A 25,817-nucleotide genomic window follows, 5' to 3' on the forward strand; every position below is an offset into this window, starting at 1 on the left:
CTAAAGCCTTGCCAATCCACATGCCCACTCAGATTCAACGGCCGTATCATCACTTAGACAGGCGGCCTCAGCTCCAGCAGGCTGCACTCAATGCCTCTGTTTACAGTGCTCACGATCAGCCAAAAAAAAAAAAGGGGGGGGGGGACGGACGGACGTTAAAAAAAAAAGTCTAATTCATAAACACTCGCTCCACACATGCACCTTGATTGCATGCATTCCACTAAACTGCAGAAACTTCCCAGCCATCTACACTAAAAGAAAGTAAAATCCAATAAAACAGAGGCTTTGCAAAAGAAAATGCCCTCACTTCATCCTCTCCTCTGGAAGACATGGTAAAACGTTCAGATTCAGACAAGTCATAAAAAAATACCGATTTGCCTGGCAAACTGAGACCAGTTGGTATACTAGTGTTGTGGCTGCAATTACACTTTCTGCCATTCTGTTGGTTTTTAGTATCTTCCATTAACACCTTTCTAGGAGCTGTAGCATTTTGTTGCCTCTCTACAGCACAGCAACAAAAGAGACGGCAACTGTTCTGTCACTGTCTCCTCAACTGGAAGAAAAATCATTACCCAAAGCTTCTGCCTGAGTAGGGCTCTGGCTGTTTCGTTTAATTTAGAACAAAGTTTCAAGAGATAAAAAATAAACCCAGAAGAACAAACAAATGGCTCGTGCCAATCGTAGCTGCAAATGATATATAAATAAACCAGTTTTCTCCTAGGCAAACCACACAGCTGAGAACGTACACATACACATCACAATACCGTTGATTGAATGGACTGAAATAAAGCTTATCCTGCTACGAGCTATTTCAGCAGGTTTATGAAAGAGAAACTGTAATAAATTCGTACACAGGAAGCTGAATGAGCTTCACATCGCTCCAGACAGACATCAGCAGTCAGACAGTGCAACCCATCGGATGCGCTTTGCCACCACCGCTACTGCAACACTTCACAAAGACTAACCGTTAGTCAAGGACTGGGCAGTGCCACTTCACATACATCACACAGCACCGCCTTCGAAGTACATGCATTACAGTTTCGTACTGGGCAGCAGACAAATGACAAGTAGGCAACAGAGGTGTATGCATAAAAATACAGTTACGTTTGACATGCAATTAAGCTATGACAAAGGTATATTTGGAACTGGAGAAAAAGCGGAACAAAATCCTTGTTTTACAGTCAGGCTGTAAACTTCTGCCAATGGTACCACAAGCAGCATTGTAAACCGAGATTTCTCGTGCCTTCGGCACTTCCAAAGGGTCAGCATGTCTGCAAGAACGCCTCGGGCGCCTCGCACGGCTCAGCCTAGGTTAGTGCTTGGGTCGCGAGCAGCACTGGGACCTGCTGCACGAGCTTCAGAGACCACGCTGTCAGGAGAAGCAAGGGGGAAAAAAGAAATCCGAACTCTTGCAGGACAGGGCTAGAGAAGACTAGAAAAATATTTTGTTCACCATCTGAAAGATCCTATTACTAGAAATACAGAATCAGGCTATAAATAGAGCTACTTCTACTTAGACTTAAGCCTTTAAAGTCTGCTACTTTTGAGGTGATTCATGATTTTCCTTCCTTTTTAACCTCTTGATATTACTGTAAGTTCAAAAAACCTCTGTGAAGAGAAAAAGAAATGAAGCATTATTTAAGGTAACTTTGACAACTTAGGTTGGTTGTTTGCTTGACAAATTAACTAATTTTAAAAAGAAAAGGCTTTTTAGGTATGTATTAAGATTTACAGAGTCCACAGTAAAGAACTCCATGCTGGCAGTAAAGCAGACTATGCAATGACATCATGATTTGAAGTCTTCAAGTGAGCTGACTGTTTTCGGCCTGAGTATACGTTTACAACACGCCCCCAAAAATAAAATGGCACACATAGGGCACCTTTGTTGTTAAAGTCACAATTCTTCAGAAGTTATGGTTTGTGTCATGCAAAGCAATCTGTTGGGTCAAAACTGAGGCATAACTGAATCTTCTATTCCATTCCTTAATGCTGACAAGGAGTTTCCAAAGTTTCCGAAATAGTGTTTCTTTAACAAGATCCAGGAAGAAAATGTAGAGAAATACATGATAGAAACAGAGATACAGTTTGACATATTAAAGATTAATTTGGAAAACAGCTGTCTAATTTAAATTTTACTATTAAATCCAGACATCTACTCATCTTGAAAGGGGCTTGCTGCCAGCCTCTCTCCTCAATGTTCTCATATTTTCCACCCATTTTTTCTTACTGGAATCTTTTTTATAAATTTGTTTCACTGCCAAGTTGCCAAACAGATGTCCAAAAGGCCATAAGCAGCAGAAAGATTTCACTTTTATCAGAATAGATAAAATAGATCGGTAGAAGAAAGACGACAGAGAAAAAACAGACTATATAAAATACTCAAACTGGGGGAAGGGTGTAGGTAAGGCAGGAGAACACCACAGCTTTGCATTTTATCCGTGTAGAAGAGCTGCACTGTGCAAACTCTTAATGCATTGAGCAAGAAGGGCAAGTAGAGCCATTCTGGATATCCCTTGATAGCTCAGGTCAAAACTATGAGTTTACACAAATAACTATCCAGCTCTAGATTCCTTATTAATTCTAAGGGGATAAAATAAGACTAAAACAAGGGGATAAAAGACTAAAAAAAAAAAAAAAAATCTCATAAAGTTTAAAAACAAAGCTCCAATAAAAAGTATCTTAAAGACCATCTTGAATTGCCAGACTTAATACGGTCAGAGCGATCCATAAGGCATTTGAACTAGATCTATTCAACTGCAGTTTGCTCATTTAATGGCTATCTTTTCAAGACACACCCTGTCCTTTGTTTGCATTAAACACCTCAGGTCATCTCAAATTATATGAGGACTGGATGAATACCTATTAACCTACACATGCAAGGTTGTGCCATGACAGTGTGCTTGCACCGATTTTTTTCCTTTGAACATTCGTGTTAAGAAAGTCACTGTACCCAGCTTCAATAGTGCAAGGAGAATATAGTTATCATTATCCTTAAAAAAGGGAGAGCCACTTTTATGTAATAAAAGATTCAGATGCTACTTTTTTTTTTTTTCCCTAAACCAGGACAGAAGAAAGGAGAATGAATGGGAAGCACAAAAGTAACAGATCAGTAAAGTCAACCAAGATACTCCAGTTGTGTGTAAAACTTTCTCCCCTCAATCAGCCAGCATAGCCTCCCTTTCCTAGCTGTGCAAAACAGGGTTAACAGAGTTCTACCAGTTCTGGTTATCCCACCCATCATCCGAAGACGCCTTTTTTGTTGCCTTAGGAGGTTTTTTGGTCTTGCTCTCCCCTCCTGTGTTTTCCCAGTTGGTCTCCCAATTTTCCCAACTGTCGCTGTTACTGTTCTTGTTGTTGGAGACTGTTCCTGAGCCCCACACGTCCCAGCTATCAGAGCTCTTCTTCTCTGTGGAGTTGTCCACATAGGTCCAGCTCTCACTGCTTGGAGATTTATGAGCTTTTGGTGGATCTGAGTTGCCAAAGGTCTCCCAGAAGCTTTGATCTACAGCATTGTTCTGGTAGCCCTCCCCTCCACTGTTCTGGTAGCTGTCTCCCTCAGCTGGTCTTTTATGGGGGGGGGGGGAAAAAGGAAGGTAGAATTAAATTAGTTATGACAAACATAACAATAAAAATAAATGTCCACAAACAAAAAAAACTGTAATGCTACTGCCCTTTGCTTAAACAACAACTGAGGATAAAGGCAGGAAGAATTAAATATATTGCTCCGAATGGCATAAGCTTAAATTCTAATTCACAGATTTTTGTTAACAGCCTTAAGTACTAATAGGCCCAGAGCGAGGGGGTACGCATTTGGTGCCGTGCGCTGTTTTGTTCTCAGTTTAACAACTGTCATAAACAGTTAGATTGAATTCCTCCCGTGTTACATACAGGAGGACTACTAGCAGAGACAGAAAAATTTCTTCATATTTAAAAATTACCTGCTACTACTATACTGCAGAGAACGTACAGGAGATAAAATTATGTGTTTAAAGAGACACAGAAAATAATAACAAAAAAATACCTTTCAGAGTTATCATCTGGTTTGCCAGAAAAAAAAGTGGTGACGTCTCGCCATCCCTTACTTCCAACTCCCTGAACCTAGAGGAAAAAAAAAAAAAAGTCATTTGGACTGAACCAACACCTCTTCCAAGTCCAACAGCAAAAGCCATAACACATTCCTCCACTTGTTCAGATAAAGAGAACACATTTCATCAGAAAATGTCATTCACAACTTCTTAATATTTTTAACAGGCTGTTACGTGGTTGATGTAAGTAACATACATTTGATGGCATCGTGCTGCTGGAAGATGTGAAAAGTAGGTCAAGTTTAGCCTTTTCACCCATCATTGTCAATAACAGCTTTTGAATTCTCTCCTAGACTTCCTTGACAAAAATGCTGGAATTACTCCTTACATAAAATTAAACTTAATGACAGCACTGATGTTTTGATGTTACGATTCATGTAACTAGTATTTGTTTTTCTACTGCTCTACAAAACTACTTTCACTCCGTTTCAGTAGTATTATTTCACTGCCCATGTAAAACAGGCCAAAAGTTGAGTTCTAGGATAAACATGACTGCTAGGAGAATCCTTTGAGGGTTATTATAATGGACTGGCGTTGGATTAGAAACACAAATTCTGAAGTGACACCCATGGAAGTTACTATTCTAAGTCATAGATACGGAGGATGAATCCCAGAATTCGGGCTTAAAGTTGCCAGGCTCTAAACAGAACAGGTAACATCACTTATTTTATTCAAATATTCCCAACATTTAAGGCACTAAGCTCGTACATGATAGAGCTTCCAGTGCTGACTTTCACAGTGCTAGGAAGACAGACTCTCCTAGGTAACACCATACAAATTATCAAAATAGGTATTAGATTGTGCAGGACTTCTGTTCTTAGCAGTTGTAGAGAGCACTTACCACGTTACCAAGCAATGATAGCAAAAGAAGACAAAGAAAAAAAGGTACAGAACATTAGTAAGTTCAAGCGTCCAAACATAACGCAAGCTGTCTCCATATTCTCTAGCAGACATTTTCTTTTTGTGTTTGGGACACCGGCTGTCTTAGAACTCTACATCCTGACGTTGGTGAAACTATTACGAGGACTACATCATACCTGTATAGCTTTTTAACACCCCAACAGAAGTACTGCACACTGAAAATCATACTTTCAAAATGTCTGTATTCAACACAAGCAGAGACTAAAGCTGCATTGGGGTTTTGTTTCACTACAAACTTTTCATAAGAATATGGAGACTGGCTTACTGTTTGGCCTCCTTAAAGGCAGGCAGGCCACTTCATACCTTGCTGGCCAACTGTGATACCCCCACGGTGACCTCCTCAAATATTTTCCCCTCTTTCACCTATGTGAATCAAAGTATTGGTAATTAGTCATAAAATGAAGTGTTATTGAAAACTTAAGACAAGCTTACTTGTGCTCAACAGCTAAAGACAAAAAGTGTAAAAAAAAAAAACCCAAAGTGAATCAAAATATACTTAAGTCAAAACTAACAAAGTTAAGAAAACGACATATAAAGTCCATTGATCTATAATGGAGTGAACCTCAGTCCTTTGTGGGAATTGTCTATTGATATACATACAGTTTGAGGAAGGTATCATTACACTAATGCTGAGCATAAAAACACCAGTACAAAAAAAAAAAAATCAGCAAATGAGACATTTTATAAATATATTTTACTATATAAAAAGATTTGGTTTGGAGGTATTAAAAACCTATCAGAACTATTTTAGTCTCTATCTTTTTACATGGTTATTTAAATATTAAAAGGGCTTTGAACTTTGGTCAATCAGAACACAATTGGTGCCTTTCACCAATTAATAAATGGCAGCTGTTCCAAAGCAAGTGACTTTATATACCCATATATGTGCCAGGCAGTGATCACTGAATACTTACTTCAGAAAGTAACACTTATTTAGAACTAACAGCACAACATCCTAAGGGTAATAGACCTTTTTTTTTTTAAATATAGAATGCAACATTCCTCATTAAATTGTCCTACAAAATAAAAATCAGCTCAAGAAAATGAACCCTAAAAATAACCCTGAAAATAATGCATCTAAGCACTCTGAAATAAGTTGTGGATAAATCTAGGGAATAGGAAACCAATTAAAGTCTTCTCCTGTGATTTGAAATGCTATGTAAAGAATGTTGAATTACTAAAGGTAATGCAAGAGAAATTATTTTGTAATATGATTAAACCATTCTTTTCAAATTGAATATTAATCCATATCCTAAAGTGGTGGCACTGCTTCTCTTACGAGAGCAAAATTAGTCTGCTTTATCAAAACCAATATATTTTGGGAAAAGGTACGTAGGTAAGTAGAGCACCACATTCTCAGAAAAGACTTATACAAAATGTTGGAGCTGATCCAAAGTTCTAGAAGCACAGAACAAATACATGCCAAACGGGGAAGATGTAAAAGTACACTTTTTTTAAACATATGAAACAGGAAGGCAACATTTGACGCTAGGGAGAATCTTTGACTAAAATTTGTAGTATCAGTGATCTCTAGTCACTTATGAGGACTGCCTCGCCTTTTTTACATGCCCACTAGTGACTATCTGTATTTACTCAGGTCAGCATGTGTGCTTTCTTCCAGCTGCTGTTGGAAATGCCATTAGCCACATGGCTCTGGTCACTAACAATTGTAAAGGGAAGATGAAAATCTGCTTCAAACTAGTTTCCTAGAAACAACACAGTAACTAGAACCGCTAATCAAAATGTTACTTTAGACCACACTTTGCATATGAATGCATGCAAAACTTGGTTTTAACCGACTACCGGAATATTCTGAACGAATACCAAATAAAAGTTGCAAGAACATGTCACTTCTATTGATAAGTTGTCCCCATTCATCTTAAACATATACTTTGCCCCAAATTCTACTGCCCCCAACGAGGCAGCAGATGAACTATAGTGGCTCAAAGTTGCTTAGCTGAATTAAAATAATGCTGGCAGGCGGACAGGTAAAACACTATGAACTTAACACTCAAAGATACTACTAATAGGGTTTTTTTTTTAAATAACTGATTTTTATATCCATTTAGGGTGCATTTTCATCTTGTCCCATCTTCCATTATTGAAAGCATGAAATGTATAAAATAGTATCTAACAGGGAAGAATGTAACAGGCTCTTGCGGACGTGAAAAAGATCAGCGGAGAGAAATTACGCTCATGAATCTTTCTTTGCTAACATACTAGCTTTAAATTATTTGATGTTTCCCCTTTGCTACTGTGCTAGTATATGAAAAAACAGAAGGACGCACTGACAAACTGGGCAGTTGTGGCAGGAGGAAACAATCACTCCCTAAGTCAGCATAACCATATTCTGCAAGTAATTTACTAGTTCCAAAGTTACCTTTTCCTGTGCAGGTTTGAGAACATTTTCATTTAATGTCTGACCTAACTCTGCTGCCTATTTAAAAGCAAAACAAAAACAAAGTCAGTTATATTTTCCTTTAAAAAAAACCCAAAAAAACACAGCCAACATCTTCTGCAGGCTAATTTCACAGCAGTATCTCCAAAGACACATGAAGCCTTAAACTTTGACTCATACAAGCAGAATGAGCTGAAAAGCACACACAGTACAGTGCTGCAGAAAACATTAAAAGAAAATAAATTAAAAACAGATGCACATGGCAATAGGTTGCTGGAGATGCCCAGAGCCCAAGCAAAGTCTGACCTTGCACTGAAAGCAGAAGGAATAGGCTAGAAGATGGGCCCCTTTCTAATGCCTGCAGCTGGATATTTGGAAGAACTGACCTCATCCACCTTTATTTTTCCTTACTAATGGAATTACTTGTAGAATTAGATCTTTTTGGCCAATTTTTCACCAATTCTTCTGTCCTGAAGTGCTGCAATTGTCATCTATTAATAACAGCCCAATTGTTTCTAAGCAATACACAAGAGGCAAAGCTGTGACAGAAGATTTTTGTAATCTTTTTTACAGCTCCAGGTTTGCAGGGGGAGAAAACAACGAACTTCAGAAATCTACTGCAATCCAGAACAAGTACTAGGATATTGTACTTCAGAGGCATCTTACAAAAATGTAAGCCCACAGTATAAGCCACAAAATTACTTTCATAAGACAATATTGACACGGACAAGAAGGTTTGCACATGTTTCATTTGAAATCATTCCTTTCCCTACTACCATAATAAGCCTTTGATTGATTTAAACTATTCTTCAGAATTGCCATATTATACTGATTACCTTCTGAATCAGCCCAATTAATCCAAAAGGGCCAATTTCCTTGTGAGACAAACATTATTCCTAAACATTAGCAGAGTCTAATGAAGTTTCATTTCCTAAGGGTTTATATCTTATCGCTAACATTAGTTGGGGTGTGAGCCTTCATTCATTCTTCCTGGGGACGGAGCACCTTGAGCATCTTTCCTCCACAAATTCCCAGGTGTCTTAAGAAGCCTTTCCCTTAGCCACAGCACTACTAGGATCTCCCCTCTACCCAACCACCATTATCTCCAATACTTCTACTCCTTACCAGTTCAAAGGTTATTTGAGAAGACAAAGGCAAAAGGTAACCCCATTTCCACCTAGTAAGAAACGTGAATGCAAATCACAGAAGGCTTGTTTCCATTGGAAGTGGGGCTAGAAAGTGTTTAAGAAAAATGAGAAAGGGGATTTTTCATCTTTGAAAAATCCTTCAGAGTCTATTAAACCTGGCAAACTGTTTATGTTCTAGAAAAGACTGTAATACACTAACAGTTCAGGTATCCTAAGTGAAGTCATTACTAGAATCAGGAAGAATTCTTATATTATCCCATTTACTCAACCACATAATTTTGTAAATATGGAAAGGGAAGATTTAGGTACAATTGTGTTTCTGTCTGAATCACTTCTTCATCTTTACTATCGCTGAATTTAGGATAGCATCCTAGCCACCATTACAAACGCTACATAATGGGGCATTTATTAAAGAGTCTGCCTTCAAACAACACCCCAGGGTAGTTCTTGGTATACTGCATTCCTGGATCAGACATGCAAACGGAAATCCTGAAGTCATCTGTGTTTATGAAGAGCATGGACAAAAGTACAGCATGTTTTCTGAGAGTGCAGAGTTTGGATATCTCTATCCAATTTAACCTATTTTAAATAGGTTTGAAGAAACATTACCATATGAAACACACAACATTATTCTAAACAGATTTGACTTAAGGCAAAAGAAGAAAAGACAGCTCAAGAGCAAATGCACGTATTCAGCACGAACAGCGACAAGGAGTCCATGCACAAGAATATATGTGAGGGCGTTACCGGCTCTGGCTGCTGCTTGTAGCCCCAAAACTTTACCCAGACAGCAAAAGAGAAAGAGCAAGGAAGGTAGAAGCAGCTTTTAGCAAAAAATTGGCAGCATTTTTTCAGGCAAGTTAAGTAGCAAGAACCTTTTCCAACTTTAACATCTACTGACAAGACAAACAGTGAATATGTTTGGTCACTGGACACCAAATATACTTTTAAACAATATATTACATCAAAAAGATGTTAAATCTGTTCTACAGAGCAAAAGATCAGATGTTTCAGGAACAAAATTTAAGCTTCAGTAACACAGCTTAGACTCTAGAGCACCATGTTGCTGTGGTCCTTGTCAGTAGATGTGATGAGCTTTTACACTTAATATTATATTTACATTTGCTGATAATACTAAAGAAAGAACAGTTTTCTAAAAGGGAAACTGCCGGAAGGAGTGAAAGAGGAAGACTTGTCGAAGACTTAAGTTTTTCTTACGTAAGCTAAGCAGGAAATACTTTAAAGCTTCTAAGTATCAAGTTTGAGTGCTTTAACAAGATATTTTTGTTGCAAAACATGCACAAGTTTGGCTTGCTATTTGGAGTATTAATATCCTACTGCTTACATCCATTTGAACACCAACACCTGCAGTTTCTCATTTGTTTTGAGCAACAGCATCCTATGCGTATCAGAAAGCATGCCAGGCTAATGCTATACATACAAGAGTTATAGTTCAAAGTAAACTCCCTATATCATCCATTAATGGATGTAAGCCCTCTCTCACGCAGAACTTTGGCACATTAAGAATCCTATTCTTTTACATATTTTTACATTTGAATTTAAAACTTCTCCATACAAACAGATCTTGCTTATGTCAGAGCTCTGTGTAATTCAGGTCTGACTGTCTCTGTTTTAGCCCTAGTTTGAAAGAGGAAATGCTTTTGTAATTGCTACTTTTTTAAATTCATGCAAGCAAGTTAATTTAATAACAATATTAAGCAGTTCACATTTGTAATATCTTATTAGGCTCTAGCAATGGAAAGATGACTTGCATTATATTATATCACCAAGAAAACTACTTCAAGATAGACCACGTTTAAGGTTCACAAAAATAAAATAAGGCTATTTTAAGTCTGCAAGCATGAATTAAAGCATTTCATTCTACTGCCTCTCCAATACACCCAACAGTTATACACAGCAGAGTATCACTGTTTCTTTCTTGCCTAATTTGATCACCGCAGTTGATTGCAATCCCCACAGAAATAAAAGCTAGAACCTAAAAATTACTGTGCGCTATAAAGGATAAACACACTGGTCTGCTGGTGATCAAGTCTAAATCAACTGATGCAGACAAATACATAACATTTAAAGCAAATTACAGTCAATAAGACAGAACTAAATCTATAATCACCTTTTGACTTGCTTGAGATCCAAATCTGGTAGCCTGTGAAAAGAAGCAAATACATTCAAGTTTAAAAGTCAAAGGCTTTATTCTGAGTAAACACACATATTTAGAAATGTTGCATGATCCTCTCTAAGATGAATGGACCATTGCCAGAATTTCACAGTGAACAGAGAATATCCGTATCACCTCCTCTGGTATCCCAGATTGCTCTGGCAAAGCATCGGTCTTTCTCAACTTAAAACAGGGGGGAAAAAAAAGGGTCTTCAATATAGACTAGACCTTGGTGGGCCAATGTGGATGAGTATCAATATTTCTGTCTCTCGTAATGTCACCCAAAGTATTTTTCTTAAGAGGTAACTGTTATGCTCATAAAAGTCTGGAAGAATACTAAGCAAAACTGAAAAAAGTTGTAATGCACTATTTTCACAAAAAAACATTTAATCTCTTTCCACCATCATCTACTTAAAATGTAACAGATTTTTTTAATTCCTCTGGTTTCAGTCTACAGTTAGTTGAATGACTGCCACCTCAGCGTGCAAATTTGCAGAACATGCAGAGCGTGAAGACAATGCCTCCATCTTTCCCAAAGCATCCCTCTGGGCACAACCTCTGCCCAACAAGCTTTCTACTTAAACTGACAAAAATGCTGTAGTTAGAGAGAAGTCAAAGGAAGGGGAAAAAAAAACACCAAAACCATCAGCAATTTGTAACTTGGTATTGAATTCCTGCTGAAGAATGCAATTTGGCCTTACTTGGCATAGACCAAAATTTCTGCTTTATAAATAAAAATTTGTGTTTATCAAAGGAGTATAAAAATGGCAGTTGAGTTCTTTCTTGATGCTTATATCCAGTGGACAAATTTACAAAAATGTCCACCCAGAAACATGAGAAATAGTTACAGCAGAGATCTGCATTCAATATGCATCTATTTTATATACCATAGGCAAAGATGCACAAAGAGCAGAGTTTAGTTTGTCTTGGTAATACTTTTAAAGATACATCCCTGTTAGAAGACTAACCAAATCTCTGAGTTTACAAGAATTACACTGAAATACATTTTGTTTACTTACACCCTCTTTAGCAGCTGAGGCGATCTTGCTTGCTCCAGTCGTAAAACTGCTCCATCCCTTTAGAGAAAGTGAGAATGTCGTAAGCTAGGTATGAATAATAATAGCAAATAACCAAGTGTTCACTATTACATGTTAAATTAAGTCAAAATGTTCTCCAGTATAGCTTGTCCTGTAGTCAATAAGAATTACTTGCTAGTAAGAGCAAAAATTATAGTCTCTCACTTAACCGTAATATAGCGATGAACTTCCATTATTTGTGTCAAAACAGCTGCAATTTGAACAAATCTGAGTGCTCCCGATGTTATTCTACTAAAAACAGCTACATGAAAAAAATTCCTCCCCCCCTCAAGGAAAGTAAGAGAACAAAAAAAGACATTAAAACCTTAGTAAAGAGAGGCTGGCTCTTCAACAAGCAAGCACCAGATGGAAAAAAAACAAGGAGCAGCTAAAATGTATGCCTGGAAAAAGCTGAAGAGAAATTAAGAATCGGTGCTCAAAAACATGAGGCAGCAACTCATAAAATGCCCATTCAGCAATTTTCCATTTCATAATAAAGCTTCAAACTGCTTGTTTCCTGCAAATTTTATCTTTAGAAACGAAAGAAACAAAGCTTTATTTTGACTCATTGGTTCTTGGAAGATCTGAAAACCATTGGCCATTTCTTAAAAAACTTTTCTGTAACGAATCAGAAAAGGTTTCCTCTAACTACTGATTGTCAGATACTGATTAAGAAACCAGCTAAAATAAAGTGGAGCAGGAGAGTGATTCTAATGATTTTTTTTTTTTTTAACAAAATCATTAAAAATGACTTCTCAACTGTTTAGATTTCCATTCTCGTTAGTAACTCATTCATCCAGAATCTGCCCAGTAAAACAAGTGGAAAAAACCCCACCATACTTGAATGGGTAAAAAACAGAAATAAACTTTAACATGTCTGTGGTTCTCCTTGTATATAATAACGAATGAAGAAACAGATGTAAGGGGGTTTTTTTTCTTTGCAGATCATCACCACCTAATTTTAAGCTGCGTTACAGAATCTTTGAGACATGGTGCTACAAATGCAAGGTTAATATCCATGTCTACTACTGCCTTTTATCAATTTGATTTCCATCAAAGTGTGAATGTTTTGTTTGAAGCGTGGATGTTTTGGTAACGTATTACCTTTTGGGTAGATTTCCATACAAAGGCCGTAAATAGTAGAATCTTTTTCTCATTACCCCTTCTATTTAATTTGACTACGCCACATATTTAGGTTGAGGGAACATCTTTCAAAAAAAGCAGCAAAAAATATTTTTTGCCTATCCTTTTGAAGTCTCTTCATTAATTGTCTTTCTTGTCCTATGCTGACACACTAAAACATGTCACTATTTGCACAAAAGGCTGTGTCTCGTAATTTTTATGTTAAGCAAAGTCTCAAGGGACTCAAGACAAACCTAAACTGCAATCTGTTCTTTACAGAATGAGTTGGATAGTGTAGTCTGTGTGAATTCTACAGAAAGTGCTCCTTCTGATATGTAACAGCAGAAAATAAAGTATATACATAAATACGGCATGTGTGGGGAAAAACGATCATACACAGTGGAAAGAAAGTTGGTTTCCTCTCTAAGATGAATATGCATGCAAACATTGTCTCACTATAATAAATGACATAATTGCACTGTAGTGTGTATCTGTGGTCACAAGAGGGCATTTTAATCGTAAGTTTCAATGAGATCATGTATTCAAATAATGGTTGACAGTAACTTGGACAATACAGTATCATCTCTCCTTTGCTGTCTTAGCACATCTGCAATACTTTATAGATGCGGTTTCCACTTTGAACTCTCTGGCCTACAATCTTATAACATACCTAGCAAATATTCAGCAGACTTATACTAAGCACCCTGTGGAATCACCCGGAATACCGTTCAAAGGCTCAGGCATTACCTTTTCCTATTATGTTCTAGTGAAATTATTATAATTTTTAAAACAAACAACGGAACCTGGTGTGGATATTTAGACCGATGATATGATGAGGCTCTACAGAAGACTACTGGCTACTAACCCTGGTAAAAAACCTTACTGTATTTCAGAGTGACTCTGAATCCCAAATATTGTTCAGCACTGTTACTTTGCAGCCTATCAAAGCACCAATATGTTCCTGACTGCTTCCGACTTGATTCCCATTTTCCTTCAACAATGCATCTCTCACTATCTCTACTCTAATCACGACAACTGTTCAGCCATATGCTGTTCTCTCTTCACACTCTGTCACAAGTATTTCAAATGTTTTCATTGCTGCTCAGGGCTTCTGGCACCCATGTACACACACATTTCAGTTGTATTAACCATATTAGGTATGTTCAGTGGAAAACATTTAGAGCGTTACCAGCCTAACTGCTATGCCCAACAGGTAATTACTTTTTGTTTTTTTCTCCAGGCCCTGTTGAGTATTAGTTCTTAATCCATTGCTATATCCTCACTTCCTTATTTCCATGAGCTGATACCAGACATAATTCCTAAGTTTTGCTCAAGTTTCTCCCTTCATTTTGCCTTTTAAAGTCCACCAGTATCTTCTTCACTCTTTGAGAATACAACCAATACTCTACATCTCTCTATCTTCTTGCAGTCTTTAGTTCCTCTTCTCTGTTGATATTCTCCCATAACAGGAGATAAAATAGAAGAAAATAGTAATTCAGGTCACAGAAAGCTTCAAGCATTTCCTTACCGAGTACAATGAAGACATAGCATTATTCAGGAAGTCATCCTCTTTTTTCGGAGGGTTTACTGTGTTTCCAAACCCCACGTAGCGATTCTCTTGGCCACTACCAAAAGAAAATTAAAACATAGTATCTGTATTAGCCTGCATTCATTAAAACCATTAAACAAAAACTGAAAAGCGTGAAAGAAGGACAATTGTTTAACAGACTTTCAAATACACCTGGGAAAAAGAGTCCTAAAGCACCTAGCACCCAAAATACAAAACCACTCAATTCATAAAGACATAACATCAACAAGGATCCATTGGGGAATCCTTGCAAATTAAAGTGTCCCCTATGCAAGCTAATGCGGTCTTAATGGTTCTCCAGGTTTAACAGATCACTGGTATCAGAAGTCTGCGTAAATCCTAATAAAGTGATGCATGACAATGGGAAAAGGAAAGAAAGAACAGTGTTAGCTTTATAAATACCCCTGTTTAACTCAAATCGCTGCAAGATACTACATACACTAAAAATTCCCTAGTTTGGAGCCCACCACAGTAACATTTTGAGTTACAAGCTCTTTCTTCAATGCTATTCAAACATTTTTGTTATACAAATGCATTGAGAGGCACTTTCCTTCCTCTTACCCTTTATCATATATTATCAACATATTTTTAATAGTGAACAAGATGTAACTGTTAACTAGTGAATCAGCATCACAGTTGTGTAGCTGTAGTATAACATCTGAGTCTTTGTTATGCTAGAGGGCCAGGCACTCAAAAAGTTAATAAATATTGCATTACCCTTGGTAGGAGCTGACATCATCATTTAACCAGTCTTCAAAAGCCTTGTCAGAAGAGGCAGTTGCAGTCTGAGATTGTCCAGCAGAACTACTGAAATGAAAGATTTAAGAATCAAACTGCGTAAAGCAAAAACCACTAGCTCAGCAGCGCAGCTTGACATATATCATAATAATACAGGTGCAAAATTGATTATTTCTTTCGTCTATCAAGTAGGGAACTCTAATGCAACCACTAAAAGCCACTGGAGTGTTGAATGAATAAAGCAACAGTAGACCCACAGACAATGCTACTCCGACTACAGCTAGCTCCTGAACTTGCTGGATGACGGCCAGGCATGAAGCACTTGTTTGCTTGATTTACAACTGCTTTTTCAGTTAACTTGATTCTTCAGTGCAAAGAATAACAAACACTACATGCAAAAGCAGAAAAACAAAACTGCTGCTGTCCAGCTTCAATGCTCCCGTTAGTAATTAGCACCATAAGGAAAAAGTCTGTTTCTTCTCCCTGGCATTCAATCATGAACTGGAAGAGCACTGCAGTTAAGGCAAGGCTGTGACACACTACGTGTGACTGACACAATGACTAGTCTCAGGTGCATTACAAGTCAAGATAAAAACAGCATGGCTTGTCCTCTGCTCTCACTCGTCTCTGCCACAGTTTAAGGTTCAGGTGGAAGAGGTGGGAATTATTACAGGAATTAAAGCCCTGCTACCTCATATTCCTTAACTTCAGCAAAAGAAATGCTTGTTCAGACAACACCATCGACAGCATAAAACCAGCAGACAGTCAAACATCAGGTTTTGACCCTGCTGTAGCTATATCAACATTAGGTAACAAGAATACATACCGATGAGTGGAAGAAAGAGACATTTTAGGCTGAGGTGGGGTCCAGTTCCTGGCAGGAGAAGTTTCAATGGACCACTCCTTGCCTTCAGCTACTGTAGCTACCTAGAAGAGGTAGGAAAATAATCAAGAATGCTAGGTCAAAGTTTTCATACAAGTGATACACTGGTCCTATAAAGGACAAGTCATTTTTCCAATTTGCTGCCAGCTGCATAGATCAATTAATTTGTTTTCACAAGAAAACAATTTTTTTTCTGAATCTCAGGCTAGTAATGTTGAACTGAACACTGATTTTATTTCAGGCAACCGATTTTAGGCAACTTCTTCAAACAGGCAAATTAGGTTTGAAGAGGAAAGACTAGATTAATCAAGAGATGTAAGCACTAATCACAGAATAGTGGAGGAATAGAAAGAGATGGATTTATACTCTAGCATAGGGCGACTAAAGCACATACATAGAATTTCAGTGTTCTCTCTGCCTCCTTCAAACAAAGGACCTGAACTTCATCTCTTCACCCCATACCGCTCCTCCAATCCAAGTCATAACTTCAGCAAGTTCATATAAAATTTCCAAAGGCCTTGCCACAGAAACTCTATAGTTCCCCATTTCACACACTAAGAGGCCTACAGCACAGAACTTACGAATTCTTTGCTTTCATCAAGATACTCCTCTTTAGCCAACCATCTGCTATTCCTAGCAACTTCTAAAGATGCAAAGAGACAACACACACAACAAACTTCAATTCTGCATGGATGTCCCAGTGAGCACAGAATGTACCTTCTTACCACTTCCGTGGCAGGGTCAGCATAAAAAAATACAGTATCTTTGTAAGTCTCCAAATTCAGAAGTTCAAGTTGTTTGTCATTTCATTTTGGAAATTCCAAACCTCCACGAAATGATAATGCCATTACAAATACTAATTTATTTGTTTATAGGCCTGCCAGTGTTTGGCAAATTAATTTACCATTTTGTTACTACATACACAAAAGATTTATCAACAATCACTTCGGATAAAACTGTACTGCTGAAGTAGTAAACTGTCTACTGTGGATTGGGACAGTTCCACTGACTAACTAGTTGCAACAAATTGCAGTAGTGAAAATCTGAGCCACCTCAGCTAAATGCAGAAAAGAAAGTTTCTAAAGAAAATTCTTACCAGAGTTGGGAAGAAGCACTCTAAGACACATCCCTTTCAAGAACCATTGCAGAGGTTCAAAAGGTTGCTACTTTCCCTCCCCCCCATCCCCTTCAAAAGCAAGTGCTTACGAAGTACTTTGATATTTTCAGATAGTAGGGGATGAGGACACATACACAATTGAACTTACCTGATCTCTAAAAAGAGCTGCAGCTTTGCTGTTGTACTTCTCTTGCATTGACCAGCAGGGATCATAGTCATCTTGAGACTCCAAGAACTCTCGAAATTTGCTATTACCTCCAGCCTTCATTTTCTCCAGCTCAATATCCTTCCACTTGTCCATGGTTACAGAACGTACAAAACTGAAAAGCGGTTTTTAAAAAAAATTAAAATCACAGTTTGTTATAATTTCCTGTATATCAGCAGGGACCAAAAAAAAAAAGCTTATTACAACCTATCTCAAAAGTTGGGAGTATAAACATGTTAGAGAACACTCTCCAAGTATAGAAAGATAGGTCATCATAAGGTGGTGGTCAGATCCTCACTGAAATAAGCTAAAATCACGCCATTTATCAGCACTTAAAGGAGACAGTCAACAGAAGGCAAGTGACAGAAAAAGCAGCTTTCTTCAAGTCCAGAAATTAATCTAACCCACTATATAAAAGAAACTTTTCCCACACTTCTTCACTCCGCAATTTTCTTTTCCTGTCTATTTTCACCGTTACGCTTAAGTGACCTGCGAGGACACCTCCTGTCCCACTCCATGCTTCTGCTCATAACGACCATCAAGTACTGACAGCTCAACTGTTTAAAATAGCCTACCCTATAACCTGACCCCATCCCAGGGCATTTATGACTGCACTTAGCATCTCAGCTCTGCTTTGAGCCATAAATTCTTGCTACTGCTCATTAAACTATATTGAAAAAAACCAACACACCAACAAAACAAACAAACCCAAAACCCACAAAAAACCCAAACAGTGCCCTGTTGTTAAATACAAGGTCACCGGGGGGGAAAAAGTGACACATCATCCTCAGGAAGGCTCTTTAAAACTTGTATCTTGACCGATTTCTTTCTTTTTGTCCCTAAAGAAATACCCTTCATCATATCCTCATCTCAGTAATTTCATTTTTTCTTTCATGTAACATAAGTAATAGTTCCAAACTCTCATTTCCTATGCAATTTCTACTCGCTAATGAGCTTCAAATCACCCCTTGAAAAGCAAAGCACGTACTTCTGAATGGCCTCCTTGCTTTGGTGATTTCCCTCCTGGACTCCCTTTCTCATTTGAGTAACTATCCCATGCTCTGGCCCTATTATACATATACACACTGTGAGTCTCCGGAACACATAGCAATTTTTATTCCACAGATTCTCATCTCAGCTGAGCATGTTTCTTGGAAAAAACGAAAACTATCATTAAAAAAAAAAAAAAATCTCCTGAACAGAATAAAACTGTTTTATACACTACAGAAACATTCTGTAAGCATACTGTGACTTTTTTTGTTATTTCAGTTGTAATTGATAAAGATTATACGAGATTAAAAGAATAGAGTACAAGGACTAGTGCAGTATTACCAAACACCACCACACAACCTCACGACGTAGCTAGAGACATTACTTTCTAGAGCTGGGCATAACATAGCTGCACTGGTGCAGCACACGCCCCAACTAATTACAGACAAGGCACAGAGAGTAAAGCTCACTTTGAAGAGAAGCATGAAGCAAAACTGCCAGTGAAATGTTGATTTGAGACATTCTATACCCTTCCGAAACAATACATTCTGTTCACAGCCATAATGCACCCTGAGATAACCCAACTTAGTCCATCGTCTGCTTGAAAGGCTGACCTGAGGTGAACTCCCAAGCCTCGGTGTTTTCCTGAGCACTCAAGACAGATCCAAATTCCATAGGTCACACTCACCCACTGGGGGTTAAATGCACCACATTCAAAACAGACCTGTGAGAGAAAAACAATTATCTCTAACACTCAATCATCACTTGTCCATGTGAAGTTTTCACAGTACAGCTTAAAAAGTCAAATCATGACAACGTTACACGCAGAAAATAATTTCAGAAGGGAGAGTTCTTAGCGTTTGGAAACATCTTCCCTGACAGCATAAGCTTCCTTCAAATATTTATTTATGCCGCATGGAAATACCCATTAATGTGCCTGACTTGGATTCTAAAAATTACTGTACCGACTACCAAAAACCAGTGAGGTAATACAGATGAGAGAGTTGAAATTAACGAGCAAATAATTCAACCTGTTTTCATCTCCAGATTGTTTTGAAGGAGGAGAAAGTAACCAAACTGAATTCTTGAAGTTTCCTTGGCAAAATAAAGATGCAACATTTAAAGTCAGGAACATTTATTCAGTCATACTACAGCTTGGCAGTAAATGATAGCAGATCTGAACAGAGGTTTTTCTTAAAAATAGCTTTATTGCTCATACAGTGCAACAACTTAAGTTCTTATGATTGGAATCACCACTCGAGGTTTAATGCATTGATATAAATAAAGCTGAACCTGTCCATGGGCTGTCACATTTAAGGTAGCATAAAATCAAGCTACTTGAAATAGACCATTTTAATTAAGCTGTCCCCAAGACATCACTTGTTCAACAGACTCCAGGGGTTACAGCATTACTAGATCTTCTGAAAGACTTGTGCCAAATATGCAGCAATGTATTATAATACATATATGAATAAAAGTTACTGGTACTAACACAAATATGAGATATCCAAATGCGTATGTTACCACTAGTTAGCCGTACTAATGCTATAAAGATGATAGCTGTAGTAGACCGCAACATACATCTGGAGTAGGTAAAAAGAAAATTCAATGCTACAAAACTAAAGAAGATTATAATTTTCTCACATTGTTCTCATCTTGTGCTCTGACTTCCTTGAGAACTTTCCTTGTTCTTGGACTTGCCATGATTCTACAAAGGGAGAAAAGGAAACATGAAAAACCAAGTCATGCTCAAGGATTTGATATTGGTAAGATGTTCAGTACCTTACAAGCACATCTCTATGAAAAAGAGCTTGCAATCTAAACCACTGAATCACAACCAATTGCAGGGGCAGGGGGGAACCAAACAAAACACCAAAAAAACCCCCACAACCTTACTTTTCCATTTACTTTGCCCATTTTGGGGGATATAGTCATCTTCATTCATTCATTGGACGGGTGTAATTCAGCCATAGCTGAAAAGGGGGCGAGGGGTGATGAACATGGAAACTCTTCTATGGCATATGTTGTATCAAAACAGACTCTTACTTGCTGCTGCTCCCAGACCCATCCGCTACCCCTTCTGAAAGCACGTTATAATCATGCATGATTACACGGGATCACATGCATACAACTAAACAGACCTAAGCAAAAAACAGCAGAAACTCTTACACTTAAGACTGCCGAACACATTGCTAAAAGAGCACTTTACTAGAAGATACAAAAAAATCGTGATTTTTCAGAAGTATTGAGTTTGTTTATCAATTGAATTCTAAGAAAATAAGACAATTACTGGGACCTTTTACACAAAATAGAATTCTAATTCCGACAGTCATGTCTCGCTGGCAGACCACATCATCTTACTCTAATTTCTACGAATCATGAAACACAGCAGCACGGAGCAGCATCAAGCTACAGATAAAATTCACATTAAGAAAAAAAAAAACGTGACTCACACACAGCCTGGAAAAACTGAAAGTACATGAAACACTCATGATTAAAAGAAATACAGTGTAGGGTGCAGCATAAGACTGCAATTTAGATAAAAAATGAATTCACATTTCCAACTAATTTGGTAGTACGATATTTAAATTAACTTTAAATAAATAACATCTCTTCTTCCTTTTTACTTCCAGTCCATCTTTTCATTTCTACTCCAGAAAATGAACTTCTAAGACGTAATAAAAGACAGCGAAGTCACCAGGCTGTCTAGAAACCGCACCAACTACTAAATGTCAAGCTTATTGGTCAGTCAAGATAGGAAGCAAAAAAAATCGCAGGTTGATGTTTTCACCAAATACTGGTCTGAGAGACAGAAATGCCTTTATGCAAGTCTGACACTCGTTCACGATGCTATTTGCCTAAACAGTCATAAGTCCTTAAATTATCGATAGGATTAACAATCTTGCAATAATTTTAGAAGGTGAATGATTAAGCATTACGTACAATTGCCGCAACCCAGTAGGGGATGGAGGGAGAACCTATCTTTAATTAGAAAAGGAAGGCTATTTTAAAAAGAAAAATGCTACAGGTAAGAAAACATTAAATTTGTATGAATGTGACAACGTCAATTCCTTAGACATCTCTAAAGCAGACCAGCCTTCCTGTGAACCGCAACCTCGGCGGTACAATCAATACAATTATACGCACCACCAGCTAAGACAACATGATTCATAAAGAAATAAGCTCAACATTGCACCTACCTATTATCACTGTTAAAAGCAGAAGTTATCTGTGGCAGAACTCACTGCCTTTTATCTAAAGCACCTATTCCTTTGTAAACATCTTGTTGACAAGCACTTAATTCTCTGTAATGTAAGGGACAGTGTTTTCACTGACATTTAGAATATGCTACCTTAATTTGTATTAGACAAAAACAGGTAAGTTGTGACAAAAAAGTGCTTTAGATTGAAAAGGTTACTGTAATTAATGGTGAGTAAAATCTTCCAGTCATCCTGCCTCAAATTAAAACTGAACGAATTATTTTTATCAATAATCAAGTGGAAATTGTGTAACTTTCAGAAAAGGGAAACAGAAGTGTAGCAAGCAACCCCTTGTATAATGAAACACTTTCTCCGAAAGCATTCCAGTAACAACATTTAATTCTATATAACTTCCTAATGCGCATGTGAGGAGGGAGATAGCACTACACATAAAACATGTTTGCTCATACCCTAAACAGAGACCATAAACACATTTACATGAATCGAAGTCCACGTCTTCGGTTCTAGTATTTGTCACTGGCAAGATAAGGGAAAACTCTCCCTCTGCAGTACAGAAGTAAATAACCTAGCAGTAATAGCCAGACAGACAATTGTGCGTACTTTGGGCCCTCCTCTTTGTCGTTTTTCTTATATTCTCTTTGCATGCCAACTCCCCTTCCTCAGGGCTGTGTTTCCCCAGCAACTTCTTGTACATTACTGACAAGTTACAAGGTCCCTCTCTTTGGCTGGCCGCTTGTTCCCCTTACTTAACCATTTTTTCCCTCTTTTTTTTCCCAGGTTGTTAAAGCAGGTTTTCATTCAGAATAACAAACAGAGGCAGACTACATGCAAAGGCCTTCCAGCCTCCAGCAAATGACCATTGCTGGAGCTGAACAGGAAAGCCTTTTCCCACTCCAATTCCGCATGAGCCAGGAATTTTCTATAGAGCAGAAAGAGACATCCACCCCACAACAGCCAATACCCACACCATTTCAGTGTTTACATACAGTACGAGTTTCAGATCTCCAACTCCAAGCTGACAGAGGAAGCAATTGCCTTTGGGTCTGCCATAACTGCTTTTTTTGATAAAAACTTTTTAAAAGAAAGACTTCGGCCAACTGCACTCTGAACACATGCCCATTCCATGGGCAAACCATGTCTGTCTGGTGGGAAGGCAGAGCTTCATCTACACCGTGTCATCCAAGAAAAGGAGGGGGTAACTAAGGCCACCAGCTTCTCACCTTTCTCTCCTCCACCAAGTCATTTGGAAACGAAGGAAAGGGGGACAAGGAAAAAGAGTCACGCTCTAAGTTTTCTAATAGGTAACGTCTGTTTTCAACTATATTTGCCCACAAAGTTGTAAGTGATCAAATTATCATTGTTTACCACCCAAAAGCTGAGCCCTAGTAGCTGACCAGGCACATAGCCACTGTGCCGTTTAAGTTTCAGGAGTAAATACCGAAGCAACAACTGTGCAGACACCTTAAATAAATATGCATTGTTTTGATCTGATGTAAATGGACTCAAGCAGTAAAGAAAATGTTTAGTTTAGGAGTAAGTTTTCATTGAAGAATATCAATATTTTGGACTAAGGATTCCAAGGTGGAAACAGACAGCTTCAGACAGACCAATCTCACACTCTTATTTCCCAAACAATCTGTTTCCAGAGCAAAAACTAGACATGCACCATATGAGTTTCCGTGTTAGGAATCTTTAGCTTGCTAAAAGCAAGCAAAAAGGCAGAAGCGGCACTAGACACTTTTATGTGGAAGTGAGCTGTAACAGGACTTTGGTCTCTGATGTAGCAGCAAATTCACACAGCCAACCTGTAAAGAGCTTTGCAATTCACTCTACGAAGATTAAGCGGGTGACGTGGTCTGCGTGACTTCATGGTCCTGAAGGCTCCCTATGGGTCTCACCAGGGCAAAAAGGCCACGGAGGCCTTGTCAGCTGAAGAAACGCTTTAAACCAAACGCTGCCACCCATCTCCACGGAGCAGGCAGGGTTCACTTTCAAATACATATCAGAGACTGTTGCATGCTTTTAAAGTCGCGCAGTTTCGCGTACTCAGAAGCGCAGCCACCTTACCAGGAGCTTCACAGGGGACGCGAGGCAGGCAATTTCTTCACGCACACCTGGGATACCCAGATCCAAGCTGAGTCCTGGAGGCCTCCCCTCAGAACATGGCCGGATTCCCAGCGAGCACACCGCCCTCTCCTTTCTAGGAAAAAAAAAAATAAATAAGTATAGATGAAACAGGGGGGGAGGGAAAGGCCGTCGCGAAGAGAAGTTCAGGCCTCCTCCCCGCCACGCCAGCCGGGCACCAGCACCTCCTGCCTTCCCTCAGGGACCGTCCCGTATCACAGCCCGGGGCGGGGGCCGGGCCCAAGCGGAGCCGGCGCTGAGACGCCGCACAACGAGGCCTGCCCGCCCCGCCGAGCAAGGGGCTGACGGAGGGACGAGCCGCCCCGAGAGAGCGGGCCGCAGCCCGGGGGAGATGTAAGGGGCCGGGTAACACACCGGCGGTCCTGACGCGGCACCGCCGGTCCCGGTCCCGCCCGGCGCCTCACGGCGCAGTCGCCGCAGGGCCGCGAGGTATTGTGGGTGCCCGCCTTAACCCGCTGAGGCCCGGCCCGGGCGGGGAGGGAGCGGAACGGGGGTCGGGGTTTCGGCCGAGGCCCCGGGGCCGGGACACCGGCCCCGGGGCCTCGGCCGAAAGCCCGGCCCCCGGACACCGGCCCCGGGGCCTCGGCCGAAAGCCCGGCCCCCGTGAGACACTCCTGAAGGTATTCAGGGAAGAAACCCGCAGAATATTGAATTATCAAGCTTTTTTTAAGGGAGAAAACCCGGATTTGTTTCAACCAAGCAAAACCGAAATGAAGCTTTGCGGTGAACGTCTTGCGTGCGCTCCGCTCGGTTCAGTTCCAGACTGAAAAACCAACGCTCGGTGGTTTAGCTCCGAGGGGAGGTTGCCCATAAAGTTGAATTATGTCAAATTACGGGTTTTTTCCAGTCAGTTATTTCTGTGAGGTGGGGGGGGGGGGGTGTTTGTAGCTGAGGGCGCACGTTGCTCCTAGGCCGGGAGAGCGGGTTGAGGGGCTGGTCTGAAGCGCAGGCCTCGCCTCGTGTGGTATCGGAGGGCGATTTCCATCCGTTGCTCTCCAGAGAGAACTCTCCAAAGGTGAGGGCGTACGGGATGGGAAGAGGACCTGGAGCCGCTCTGTGGTGGTTGGAGGCGTGTGCCAGGAGAGCGCGTTTATGCCATCACTGATTTCTTTTTAATAATCGGCTGTAGACATTCCAGAGCAATGCTTTAGCATTTACATATGAATCCCGCAGAGGCAATATGCTGCTCGTTTTCGGTGCAAGTCCTAGTCTGGCCTTCATACTTAATAAGTAGGCGATTACCTTACCATCGGTGCACGGGAGATTAACAAGAGCCATTTTCATTACCGTTAATGGTAGCTACATACATAACCCCCTTGCATCAACGAGAAGATAATGGGCCCTTAAATGTGTGTGCGTATGAAGGACAGAGGGAGGGGTACGAAATACAAAGCAAACTCGGCTTAAATAATTTGCTCTTCCAGTTAAGGAGAAAGTGGTCTCTTCTGATAAGCACCATTATTTTCTGGTAAACACGAACTAATGGGCAATGAGGTTCCCATTATACAGACGCTGTATTACAGGATCTAATGAGAATATTAATCTTAGTTTTTCTGTATAATTGGTAAATAGTCCAGTGATTGGTGTCGGTGCTGGTTCTGCAGCGGGTCTGGAAGGGCGCGCGTTGCACATTCGATACTTGTGCTCGCAGCCTCAGGGGAGCAGTGTTGGGCAACATTTTTCATCCGTTGTGGTGCAGGGCTAGGAGACTGATGCTTCCCGTGGTCTTAATTTACCAAACATGCATGTTTACACTCTGGGCAGCAAACTCTTGCAGTGCCAGCTTTGTCTTTCTGGGATCAGAACTGCTATCACCGAAGTAGCACAAAATAGTGCTTCTGTTTTCACTATAGTAATAATATTGCAATTTGCCCTGAACTAGGAGTCTTCTTTAACCCGTGACGTACAGGGAGCAGCAAAGACTTAACCTACATGAGTGCAGGCTGCAGGGTGGGACTATCTGGTTTTCAGTAGGAATGAAGGGAAGCCACAAACATTTTCCTT

General features: G+C 39.5%; 1 protein-coding gene across 8 annotated transcripts; it reads right to left on the reverse strand.

The window, feature by feature from the left end:
- Window positions 1-992: 992 nt before the first annotated feature.
- On the reverse strand, window positions 993-24,211 carry ARFGAP1 (ARF GTPase activating protein 1). Of its 8 annotated transcripts, none has more exons than XM_076352482.1 (15): window positions 24,168-24,211; window positions 23,736-23,868; window positions 20,092-20,155; window positions 19,062-19,171; window positions 17,401-17,572; window positions 16,079-16,179; window positions 15,232-15,318; window positions 14,455-14,551; window positions 11,748-11,804; window positions 10,684-10,716; window positions 9,300-9,329; window positions 7,387-7,443; window positions 5,310-5,369; window positions 4,022-4,098; window positions 993-3,564 (listed from the first exon to the last, which is right to left on the reverse strand). In XM_076352482.1, the coding sequence occupies exons 3-15, from the start codon at window positions 20,149-20,151 to the stop codon at window positions 3,213-3,215; spliced, it is 1,293 nt and encodes a 430-aa protein (XP_076208597.1). In that variant the 5' UTR covers window positions 20,152-20,155; window positions 23,736-23,868; window positions 24,168-24,211; the 3' UTR covers window positions 993-3,212. The 8 variants fall into 8 exon arrangements, with proteins under 8 accessions (XP_076208597.1, XP_076208594.1, XP_076208595.1 ...); XM_076352479.1 differs by having other exon boundaries at window positions 15,232-15,321; XM_076352480.1 differs by lacking the exon at window positions 24,168-24,211 and adding an exon at window positions 23,978-24,148 and having other exon boundaries at window positions 15,232-15,321.
- Window positions 24,212-25,817: the final 1,606 nt, after the last annotated feature.

The sequence above is a fragment of the Aptenodytes patagonicus genome, chromosome 14 (genome assembly GCF_965638725.1).
Source record: "Aptenodytes patagonicus chromosome 14, bAptPat1.pri.cur, whole genome shotgun sequence".
NCBI classification, from domain to species: domain Eukaryota; kingdom Metazoa; phylum Chordata; class Aves; order Sphenisciformes; family Spheniscidae; genus Aptenodytes; species Aptenodytes patagonicus.

Bases quoted from the DNA above. Each gene is read 5' to 3' on its own strand.
- ARFGAP1 (XM_076352479.1), bottom strand. From the start codon at position 20,151: ATGGCAAGTCCAAGAACAAGGAAAGTTCTCAAGGAAGTCAGAGCACAA. The intron at 14,552-15,231 runs GTAATGCAATAT...TTCTTTTGGTAG, and splicing joins GATGTCAGCTCCTACCAAGG to TGGCCAAGAGAATCGCTACG. The intron at 11,805-14,454 runs GTAAGGAAATGC...CTTTCTCTAAAG, and splicing joins CTATGTCTTCATTGTACTCG to GGATGGAGCAGTTTTACGAC.